Source organism: Camelus dromedarius, chromosome 7 (assembly GCF_036321535.1).
Source record: "Camelus dromedarius isolate mCamDro1 chromosome 7, mCamDro1.pat, whole genome shotgun sequence".
In the NCBI taxonomy this organism is placed as follows: domain Eukaryota; kingdom Metazoa; phylum Chordata; class Mammalia; order Artiodactyla; family Camelidae; genus Camelus; species Camelus dromedarius.
Window position 1 is genome coordinate 63,808,121 of NC_087442.1, and position 12,711 is coordinate 63,820,831.

At 36.5% G+C, this 12,711-nt stretch overlaps 1 protein-coding gene across 5 annotated transcripts in view; it reads right to left on the reverse strand.

Moving 5' to 3' along the window:
* CDK14 (cyclin dependent kinase 14) overlaps window positions 1-12,711 on the reverse strand; it is a 555,862-nt gene that overhangs the window by 227,187 nt on the left and 315,964 nt on the right. For all 5 annotated transcript variants that reach the window (XM_031454861.2, XM_031454862.2, XM_010978019.3 and 2 more), the window contains one exon: window positions 152-275. In XM_031454861.2, the coding sequence (XP_031310721.1) occupies window positions 152-275 (124 nt within the window). The remainder of the gene's footprint in view (window positions 1-151; window positions 276-12,711) is intronic.

A 12,711-nucleotide genomic window follows, 5' to 3' on the forward strand; every position in this document is an offset into this window, starting at 1 on the left:
GATCATTAAAAAAAAATTCCTTCACTCCTGAAAAAAATGTTACCAGGATCTCTAATGCTAGAAGAAGTGCACCTAAACCAATGCAGTGCCACCATCTGCCTGGCATTCTCACAGTGTGACAAAATAGACTGGTAATGAACTGCTTTCCTACCGAAATCTGCCAGCTTTAACTCCCCCGTGTCACTGATCAGAAGGTTCTGTGGTTTCAGGTCTCTGTGCAAAATATAACGCTGGTGGATGTAAGACAGCCCTCGCAGCAACTGAAATAAAAACAACTGAAAAAATAGGGAGACAAAAGTTAAAATCTGAACACAGATAAATGCCAGTTTCTATATACAGTCGGCCAAGTACTTGTATTTAGTGAAAATGGATACCCATCACTATACTTCCTACCAAACTGTTTAAACAGAATGTGCATAAAGGTATGGTAATCCCTAATTTATTAAGAAGTAAGTCTGAACATGTCTAACAACCTGTTTTGTCAACCCAGAGTGGTACCTCCTCAGCCAGAAAGATCTATAATCCAATCTGAGCTTTATAAATTAACAAAAATGTAAAGAATCAACTTTTTTCATAATATTCGATTTCCTCAGATCTAAATTGACACTTGAAACAGAGTAAAATATCTGTCCATGACATTATAAAAAGAAACAGGAATTTTATTAAGTTTATGTAAATGTGCACATATTTAATTCCATAGAAATGACATAAACTTGGTACCCGAGGACTCACCCATTAAAATGCTTTAAGGAATAGAAAGATAAGATGATTTCAAATAATTAACACAAAAACAGTCACATGGTCCAATTATTACTACATGGTAATTATATTGCTTTTGCACATATGGCCACAGAGATTAGGCTGTAGCCTAAAGACAGACATGTACCTTCACTAATTACAGAACAGACCCATCCTAAAGGGAAAGGAAACACAGAAAACAGAGAAATCAAGAATTCAAGAGCAATGCTTTTGTAAGAAATAATTTTAAGAAGCGACTGATGGCCTTCTCTGTTTAGTTTCAGAGATCATGTCAACCGTTTCCACCTTGATAACAAAAAATGTGATGCACTAGGATTTCCAATATTATGTTTCTAAAAAAGGGAGTACCTTTAAACAACTTACTTGCCAAAATATCCTAACTGACATAGTTTTTAAAAAACCAATCTCCTAAAACAAAAATAAAAACAAATGGTTTTAAGTGCTGTCAATATTGTAGTCTATGTAATCAGCTAGTAAAAAAACACAGATTCAGAAAAATTTTAAATGAATTAGCTGCCAAAGATTAGTGTTACAAGGATTCCAGAATATTCAAATGGAAAAGACTGGCAACTTCTCGAGGGCCCTGGAAGCTAGTATTTCTGGAATATTTTCTGACTAACTAGGGGCTCTGAAAGCCAAGTAAATTTTTTTACAGGGTGGATACCTTGAAATAACAGTAGATGAATTCATTTCACAGTCTTTGTATATGATAATATGCCATGGAGCAGTGAAGGCCTAGGATCATTATTTCCAGAATCCAAGTATCAGAAAGTAAAAGCCTGTTCTGTGTTAGCCTAGATTAAATTACTGGCTCAAGAACCTCAGGAAGCAAACGTCTCCTGGACACCTCGTTTCAATTCTTCCTGTGCAGCAGATGGAAGACTTAACACCACCACCAGCCTCATTCCTCACTTCTTATGCCCCCTGCATCCCAAACCTGAAAGCTTATCATTTCTAAGAAAATCCATATCCCTTCCGTTTGGAAGGACAAAAGGAAGAGCAGATAAAGCCAGCCTGTGTTTCCAAAAGCTTTAAAAAAAAAAAAAACCAACACAAAGACAGATCACATAACAAACTGAATTTCAAAAATAAGCTGATTTTGAAAACAAAGTTCACATTCTGCAAGGTCCTAACTGATCTCTGGGGCCGAGCCAAGACTTACCCGAATGTGATTATGTGTTTAACCACAGCAACACAATTGAGTTGAACAAACGAATGACATGAAGTACCAGCTACCATCTTCTGCTTCACAGAATATGAGCTTATTTATTCTCCTTAACAACTTTAATACAGAAGGTTCGACTATTATCTCTGTATTAGTCACACGGCAACCAAATGGCAGAGCCAGGACTAAACCCAAGCAGTTTGACTGGAAAATCCATGCCCTTAACCCCTACGCTATAGCAATCGTGGCTAGGAAACAACACAAGCAGGTGGTGTTGACAGAGAAGCTGCTCCCTCCAATTCCAGGACAAGGTCTGGGCATATAAGAGCATGGCCTAAAGCTGCTGAGCTGAGCCCTGGTCCCAGCGGGGTGCTTGGTCACAATCACTCTGCATTCCCTGACTCTGTGCAGTCTCACTCACCCCACACCCCACACTGCTCCTCAACCTTCTTCCTTGCTTCTTGCCTCTTCTCTGATGGAAAAGCCGTCTCTCATCATTGCCTGCTAATCTCCAGTATGTATTATTTAGGTCTCTCCTGAAAAATCACTCCTCCCTGGAGCCTTCCCTGACCCCAGGCCTTCACTCTGCCGACACATCTGTGTGAGGTGCTCCTCCTCTGTGCTCCTGGGGCAGCTCCTACATCTGTCATCACAGCACAGTATTACCCTACCTCCCATAGACTGCATGCCTTAACCATCCTCCTAACCTGGGTACACAGCTGATACTCATATACCAGTAATGTGATTACTGCACAGAATTTAGAGACATCTGGATAAAGTAGATACAAAAATAACAGACTCCTGGAACGGTATTCTCCAGAAGCTATGGGTAGGGGTGGATAGTCAAACAGTCCCAAAGGGCTCTTCTTTTAATACCTTAACTAATTAGTGAAAATATATAATCCTCATGCTAATCCAGAAACCATTCAAAAAGGATATCTTATTAAAGAAGATTAAGAAAATCAGTGTTAGGAAAGGATGCAACCACATACTACAATTAGAATTGTACACATGACAAACTAAGCCCCAAACAAGACAAATAAAGCCCCAAACATTAAGCTATAGCCCCAAACAAATTTTTAAATCTCTGAGTAATGCACGAAGTTAAGTCGGAACAAATCCCCATAGAATACATTCATTCAGGATTTATTAAATGCCAACCATGTGTCAGGTGCTGTCATGTAAGAGGAATGCAGAGATGAACAGGGTATAAGATGCAGTCCCTGGACCCGAGAACTCATAGCCCACATAAACTGGTAACTGGCACTTAAAGAGGTCTGCACTGTGACAGCAATGCGAACTGAGCGTACTGAAGGCACAGAGGAGGGAGCAGACTTGTCACTCTGAAAACAGAATTCACTGCATATAAAATTTTAATAGGAAAACAAGCTGAGCCTTCACTAGGGGCACAAGTTGAAATGACGTATTATATGACAAACCCCTTGCTATTCTGAGCAGGAAAAAAAATTGAAGAGCTCAAGCAAGCAGGTCACTAGATAAACTGAAATGAAGAAAATCTTAAACAAATAAGTGAAAAGAAGACAGTACCTGGAACTGTAAAACTACCAACGCACCATCCAACAGTAATGGTGGCAAGAGGACAAATGTATATGTCACTGAAACCATCAGTAAACGTGGCATTTTAGAAATAACATTTTAATGTGTTGAACAGAACATGCACTGCTAGCTAGCGGTGAGAAGCCTATCAGGAAGCAGCAGCCATTGTGAGGTAAACAGGATTTCCCATGGAATATTCTTTGGGAATGTCTTGAGAACACAAGTCTTGGGGATCTCTTCCTTTAGACAAACAGGCAAGTACCTAACTTTCCCATGTAAATTTTTGAGCAAGCCACTTCACTGGATTGTTGTATAAAGCACAACACAACAAACTAGACTTAGTCTTTGTGAAAACCAGAGGCCACTGTGAAAACCAGAAGGATCACACACAAAGAAAGAGTAAAAAATCGGCTTTGCTACTTGCTGACAGAACTCGGTCAACACAAATGCAATCTTAGGTATGGAAAAGAAAAGAAGGGAGACTTCTATTATTTGAAAGCTTATGCTAATTTAAAAGCTGCTCCAAGTACTTCTACACATATTTTATAATCCTGTATTTTTCCTTTTCTTTTAAACAAATGAGAAAACTAAAGCTCTAAAAGCACGAGAAGCTTGCTCAAGGTCATCCAACCATCACACAGCACTTGTGAACTTCCCACTACCCCTCATTATTCTAAAGGAGGTCGATGCTTACTAAACATGGATGAATATAGTTATACACCTAATATAATCAAAGTGCTTTTTATTAAATGAACCCAAGTTTGTACAAGTCTCAGCATATTACGTAATGAGCATAGGATTCTTGAATCTCTATTTTTGCTATTTAAAATCCTCTTAGAGATAAGTAACATGGCAGAAGACGGATTTATGTACTGAAGCTGATAAAATTAACATATTTTAGTCTCTATCTTCTTATTTTTCTATCATAGTAGCCATAAGGTCTTCCTAAGAATCCTCTGTCACCTCAGGCTATTCTCTTCAACTTTATAAAAGAAGGTATCTTCAAATCCTTCAATATGATCACTGAAGAGTTATATTCTAGTTTGAGTATGTTCCCTTTTTGCAATCAAAACCCCAATGGGAAACTGCCTTAAATAGCAATGATAAGATGAACAGGGACACTTCTGCCTGCAGCAGATCTATCTATAGCCCCACTGTCTTGCCATCGCAGCAGGAAGCAGCACATATTTTCAGTGCCACGACATATACTTCTTGGGAATATCCTTTAATATTTCTTCTATTTCCTTCCGAACCTCTTTAGAAAGTATGTAAAAAAAATATCAAGAGAAGGATTTTTAGCAAAACATTTCAAGCAGGTTGGTAAGAAGCAAATATCACTGGACTCAATATGTTATATATATTACTCAAAAGAGTTACTGGCACTTGCAGTGAGCAACACATTTTATAACCCCCACCCCCTCGAAGTCTAAAGCTGTGTAATCAGATGCTCTTTGTCTCAATGCTTACAATCATTAGGCTCCAGGAACAGTCTGAAATGCATGCATTATTTAATATACGTGGTTCCACTTAATATGAGACTAAGCACAGTGAATATCCTGCAGGTTTTCCAGGCACAGGTCAACTACCTTCAAGGAGTGTCCAGGGTCTCTTAGGGCTTATCAGAGTGACTAACAATGGACTCTATGTCTTACGGTACAGCACCAATTCTTACAAAGACAAGCTAGCCAAGCTAGTTTTCTGTCATCTGGGGACCAGGGGTAGCATCTCTGTATCCTAGGTTTCTCATCTTGAAAATTACTGATTGTCTCAGATGCTCTTAATATTCATTCATCCTGTAAAACTGCATCATTTTACAATTTTATGAATGACAGAAATAAAAGGGACTCTACAAATCAATAATTTGTACTAACCGCCATCTACTAAGTACTTACTATGATAGATACTGTGCTAAGTGTTTTATATCTATAAGATAAGTTAATCCCCCCCAACACCTCTGCTAAGCAGATATTATTATCCTTACTTCACAAAGAAAGACATAAAGGCTCAGGGAAATTGAATTGAAGAAAAGACACACAGCCAAGTAAGAGGCAGTAGTGCTATTTCCCACTTTTGTCTTGCTCTGACACCTGCAATTAAAAATACTGCTACCAGAAAGTAGGTACACTCTTTGATGAAGGTACCTATACATTCTGTGAATCCAAGGATAGAAAATGTGACATTGGCAAATAAACCAAAGTTGTCCATGGGTAATAAATACTTCAAATAATATGCTCCATGATGTACAAACATCAAATTACCCATGCATCAAACTTTTTAAAAATGAAAAATAATCAGGAACTTTGAGTCCCCAAAATATCTAATGAATGTGAAAATATAATATGCATCAGATAGTGATTTTATTGCAACATTAGATCTTTCATCTTTAAAAGCCAAAGAATGATTCATTCCACTTAGTTGAGTTTCAAGTTTGCAAATATCAAATCCTAATTTGTAATATAATGTATATAACACATGACCAAGTAGTTCTTATTTCACAAAGCATCATTGCAATTGCATGTATAGAATTTTTTAAAAGAATACTTAGAAGGCTATACAGAGCTATAAGGGAAACAGAAATAAAGCCCCAGATAATAAAACATTATGATATAATTTCTCTGTTGCTTTGGACATACTTGACAGTACTAAATGTGCTACTGAGAAGGGTTAAGACACAAATATTTATGCCAGGGCATCAGGTCATAGATGTGTCCTTTTTGCCAGGTACTATGGATAGTTCCAGCTCCTGGAAAATCTGAGTAGTAGGGCGACTTTGGCCACGTTTTGACCTTTTTGAGTTCTTCCATGAATCTTTCTGCTTCTTTGTTCTACTCCCTCAAAGTCCTAAGATATGTAGCATGCTCCATTGTTTCTAGATAATGTAACAACACAATTTGATTTGCATTCTCTAAGATATTTGAACGTTAATATCTTATTCCTAATGATGATAACTTTCTGGAGAGGAATAACTAAAAAATAAGAATTTCAGGTACTTGAGTGAGGATTGTGGGGCACTCCCCAAGATGAGGTTCTTGGAGGAAAGAGCTTGCACAGTTTGTGTGATGCTTAAGCATGCCAGGAATGTTGGCCTCCTCTCTTTCTGCGTCAATATGGTGTTGGACATCAAGCAAGGTGTTGTTCCAGGCACCGAGATGCCCAGACTGAGCGAGGTGACCGCAGCTATAGGAACAAGAACTGGGATGCTTAGAAGAACTCAAATGGGGACTGTAAGACAAATGGTTGTTTTTCCATGTTCCTTGAAAGAACCTCAGTGGCTTCTTTAGTACATTAATGTATTATCATAATATATAATAACATATATTATAATTTATTAATATTAGTATACTAAGTAGGTTTCAAAGTTATTAGGGTTTGCATGTATGGTGAAGAAAGTGGTGGGGGGTGGTGAGAACAATAATCTCTTCTTTAATAAAACCGGTCAGCAGCCTAAAATTAGTATTAGAAATACTCCCTAGTTGAATAGAAACAAGATGAAAACTTAAAGCTATTGGCTTTAATAGTTATTCAACGTAATTTTCCAAGAGAAAAACTGAAACAGCTGTTTCCAGGAATTCAAAGAATATAATATTAAGACCTGTGGTCACTTGTTTGTCACTTTAGTTCAGAATTATACAACTGACCTTACTGATACACACTTTTTGGAGCCAAAAAGAAATAGCATGAATTACAAATTTTTACTGAGCTTAATTTGCAAATGTATGCTACTCTCCCCCAAATACAAGGCCATTCTTTTTACACACAATAAAAAGGAATACATAGAGTTCTAAATGGTTTTACTGCCGAACTAACATCTTAGACACTATCAAAATGAACTGTCTTAATATCAACTGATAAGGCTAATGTAAATTTTTTATGAAATGAGAGAGAGATGCAGACCGAAAATCTGACAAAGCTGATGAATCTTGAGTCTGAGAGTCATGGAGAAAGCTCACATCTGCAAGCTATACAGCAGAGAAAAATACATTTCAAATGGAATGCAGAAAGACTCTTGAGTTTGGATACATATGATCAACAAATCTCTCTCTGCATCCTCATAAGAGAGAACCCAAGAAATAGGAATTTATCTATTAATGAGAAAATATCTACAAAATGTACTGGCTAGTCACATGAAGGCTGAACCTGTCCGAGACAATCAGAAAACTCCCTGGTAGTGTGCACACTATACTACTCAGCTCATTTTCCTCCTAGGACCTCATGTCTGTCTTAAAAAACATGCAGAGGGATCGAGTGCAGGACCAGTCTTAAACGGGAGAGAAGCAAGGTGAATGGCTTGAAGTTTGAAATCCAGGAGGGCTTCTTCCCTGTTGCCACTGGATATCCTCACCAAGCTGGGTAATTCCACTTATAATTAAAATATCACATGGTATACTTCTAATGACTATCTGTATTTCATCAATCTTTGGGGTTATTACTCTTCAATCTGGGTTTTAAAGCACCTCTAGGAATAAGAAAACGAATATATGTATGCGTATGTATGGCTGAAACATTGTACACCAGAAATTGACACAGTGTACCTAAGTAAGCCTCAATTAAAAAAAAAAAAAAAAAAGAAAGAAAAGCACCTCTAGGAAAGAGTCGGCTGTTTAATTAACTGTCTTGATTCCTTTGTCTCATTCAGATTGCTACAAGCAGATCAGCAGATGATGCCAGGGATACAAAAGACATGTTCTAAACAACTGAATGCAGGCCCCACATCTTAACCAGAAATTCACTACTTAGACTGTCTCAAAGTGTCCAACACAATAGGAAGTGACACATGGATTTCACTTTCTTTTATTGTTAATCTTTCACTTTCTAGATATGGAAAATTACTTTGTTATAACAAAAAGAGGATGAAAAGATTCAAAAGAAAGCTGGACTGGACAGGTGCTGAGACTAGGTGTCAAATTTTTTAAACACTTTTGAATGGCTTCATGAAACAATCATAGTTCCCAAAATTCAGAATAAGGAAAGGCTCTATAATATTCACAGAAATGCAGAGCAGGAAATTATCACCAGCTAAATGAGAGCTCAAATGCAGAGTATGGAGAAAATCAGGTGTTATCTGATTTCCTATCTCAACATTAGAAAGTCTCATTTAGGAATCAATTCCCGGTGCCATCTGTATAAGACAATCTTAATTTGGCATAACATTACTCTGACTGTTACACACCTGCTTGTTCTCTGGACTATGAAAGAAAAATAGCAGTTTTTCAACCATAATAACCTTCATATCTTTTTAATTAATATAGATACTGAAATAGAAAAATAAAACTCAGCTTTATGTCAGTATCAGATACTTCAGAGAATATAAGCAGATAATTCAGAATTACTTTGGTTATTTTGTATTATGGTTCTGTTTAAAAAAAAAAAGGGAAATGTGAAAATCTAGAAAAGTCATTAAGATAACATGGAAATGAAGGTACATTACATTAAAAACACAAGAAGATCCAATGTCATCATGGTAATAAGATTTAGGCATCTACATTTCTGAATATGAGCTGGAGACAGCATTAATCTTTCTTCTTTAAATGAAACTGAGTTTTCTGTCTCTCAAGCTTATCAATTTTTAAAGAACCCATGAAAAACTGAATGGAAGAGGAAATTTAGACTGTTATGGTCATTTAAAAAATTTTTGACCAATCTGTAAATCACTGAGAATTATAAAATGAAGAACTTCAATACAAGTTCTGCATTCAACTCAACTATGGTAGCCAAAACCCAGTAAAATTCTAGTGAATGGTTTTTGTAAAGGGGGAAAAAATTAACTACTCTTTCCAAAAAATTCTAACCAGTTTCCTACATACCAATTATCATGTTCTAGCAATTGCTTGTTATACCTTTAATCATCATAAATATTTATAACAAGGCCAATGTCCTCAGGCTTTCAATTCAGATTTTAAATTGCCCTCTATGTAATTAACTGCTAAAATTACCCATTTGTCTAAAACTGATATTATACTATGAAACAAGCCATTAGTTAATAGTGAATATTTATTTGAGAATGCCATATTGAGAATAGACACATTTTGTAGGCAATTAAAGTAGCAAAGTGATTGCAGAAATTTAGTTAACATTGACAATTTTTCTTATGAATTTATTCCAGTGCTTACAAGGAATATACAACAAGAAAGATAAAACTGTAACAGATATTTTTCTGGGATTTACTACAAAATTACCATAGACTAGTGTATGCTTTATTATTAAATCAAGAGTTGGGTACTCTTTGTCATTCTTTTCTCCCCCTCACTCTTCAGTGATACATCACCTTTGTAATGCCTGCAAGTCTATTGATTCACACTAAAGAACAACCTCCTCAGTTCTTCCATGCATGGCACTGCACCTTTTTAAATAAAAATACATGAAATCTAAACAAAGATATGTAAATTTTTAAAACCCAAGATAAATGTCTAAAATGTTTCTATACATTATCAAACTGCATAGTGATGAAACTAAAAGTCAAAACTGCCAAATTTAGAAGCAAAAGGATTTGATCTCTGTGTTTTCCCTTCTGTTCACCATAATAAATATTTAGTATTTATTACTTTCTAATTATTTAATGATCTATGAACTATTTAGCCAACTACAGGGCTTCAGAGTTATTACAAGAACATGCTCTTTTAAAGATAATGGCTAATCTCACCTGGTTTTCACGTCTTACATTTCTAGGGAATCATTTCAAGGTCTTATTTTAGCTCAACTGTTTTCTTTTTTTTTTTTTTTTAATTAGCATCTAGCACAGCATTATGAACAGCTGTTAACTTAGTAAATATTATTCTTATATTCTTCATTTTGCATTCATAGATTAAAGCGACAATAAATATCACCACATGAAAAAAATATGTTAATCCATCACACAGAAATACCCATGGGACATCTGTCACTATGTCATAGTCAGACTTCTTTGAGAATAATTTCACCTGTGGCACAGATCCTAAATGAAACCCTGGAGAAGTGCATTGTCTCTAAGCAGACAAACTATGAAGAAAAGCCAGTGCATAATTAGGTGAGTGGCCTCCCATGGAAACCAACATGGTAATAAGGGCTGTCTGCTTCCAGGCACTGCAATTCAAATGCCAAAACACAGGCATTAACAAGATGCATTCTATTTTTTAACTTCCCAGACCCTCAGAGAAGGTATAACTATTATCTTTAATGTAAAAATGATGATAAACCTATGTGACTGAGTGCATATAAAGTCACAAACAATAAGCTAATTACAGTAATTTAATGTATGAATCATGCAGTGTAGGGAAAAGAACACTGGACAAAGAACCAATATGCTCTTTGACAAGTTCTCAATCTCAGTGATCCTGATCTTTATTTTATATAAAATGTGGCAGCTGAAATGGATGACTATTTTAGGATACTGATCCTGGAATGAGCTTGGCTACAGAAGAATCACTTAAAGAGGTGTTTTTCTTTTTTTAACTATATCAACATTTAATGTTTAAAGTATTATAATCATATAAATGTTATTTACAGCTGAGCCATTAAGTTTAGCGTGAGTACTTTTTTCCCTGCACAATGTGTTTTTCCTGGTGTTAGCATGATCGAGTTCTTTTTTTTTTTTTTTTTTTTTTTTTTTGGTTGTTTGTTTCCTTTGTTTAGTTTTCTTTGGTTTCCCACTGATTCAACACCAAACTCCTCTTTCGTCTTGTAAATCTGTTCAGACACATTAGGTATTCTATCTAACAACTTCATCTTTTAAGAAATCTCTCATGGAGCCTTCTGACCTTCTCCAATCAGACAGATGGGTTACTCTTCTAGCCTGATGCACTGCTATTATTCTGGGATTCTTTATACCACTGTCTTAAGGATCTCCATCTTTCTCTTGTGGTGGCCACCATTACCCGGTTTCTTTTTCTTTTCTGCCTTGGTTTATTCTCCGAGTTCTAGTGGAGTACATCTTCAGGTAGCTTCCTGAGAAATGATGCAAGGTAGGCAAAAAGTTCAACTTCTTGAACATCTGAAAATAATTATTCTACTCTCACACTTCGTTGAGATTTATATATAATACCAGGTTGAAAATAACTTTACATCAGAATTTCCCAGTCATTGCTCCTCTTCCATCTCCCCTCCAGTGTTGCTGCTGAAGTCTAACACCACTGTAATTCTTGAGCCTTTGTAGTAACCTGTTTCCCTTTTGTAGGAATTTTTTTCTTTGAAACCAGCATTCTGAAATTTTGCAATGATAAATGTTATTGCTAGTCTATTTTCATTAATTGTTCTGGGCACTTAATGGATCCTCTTAATCTTGAAGTTCACATCTTTCACATGTGGATGAAGTATAGGTTAATGATGATTACTTCAATGATTCCCTCCTCTCTATTTTCTCCAATTACTCAGATGTTGGATGCCCTGGGCTGGACTTCTAATTTTTGATACTTTCTTTCTCAGTTGTCAGGTTTTTATTTTATGCTTTATTTTCTGGCAAAATTCAACTCTATTTTTCATCCTTTTTTATTGTTGATTTTTTGTCTGCCACCACATTTTAAATTTCCAAAGCTTCTTCATGTTTACTAAGTCCTTCTTTTTAAAAATAACATTATCCTTGTTTTATAGGTGTACTATTTTCTTTCACCTCTTTGAGAATAATATTAGCAGGGTTTTTTTTTTTTTTGGCATTTTCTTTCTTTTTCTCTCTGGCTAAGTCAAGAAACTTTGCTTCCTCCAAGTTACTGATTTGTCAAATTGGGTTCGTCACTGTAAAGTCATCTGGATTCTTTAGCTCTTGGACTGATCAGATTCTCCACAAAAGATGCTGAAAATTTTCTACCTTGAGGCATGGGTCTGATACCAGTTTTTTGAAGCACCACAGTCTGGGTCCCGTCTCCCATACTCCCTTCTACTTGCCCAGTCCCTCCCATACTCTTGGACACCCCACCATGACCACCTTGCCGGCAGACTGAGGAGCAGTGGAGGCAGGCAGGCTGCAAGGCTGTGAGAGAGCAACAAGCCAGTATCACCCGCAAGTGTATGTGTCCTCTAAGCTGGGCCAAGGGAAAAGCAAGGGGACACTGTGGGTCATGTGAAGCACCCTGGGCTCTCAGCTCTGATTTGAGCAAATGCCCACCATTTCCTATTTACAGTGATTTTAAAAATTTGATTCTGTTTCTGGGAAATGAAAAGAGAATATATGTGTGTGTGTGTGTGTGTGTGTGTGTGTGTGTGTGTGTGTGTGTGTGTGTGTGTAGTGTGTGTGTATATATTCATATACATATACACACACA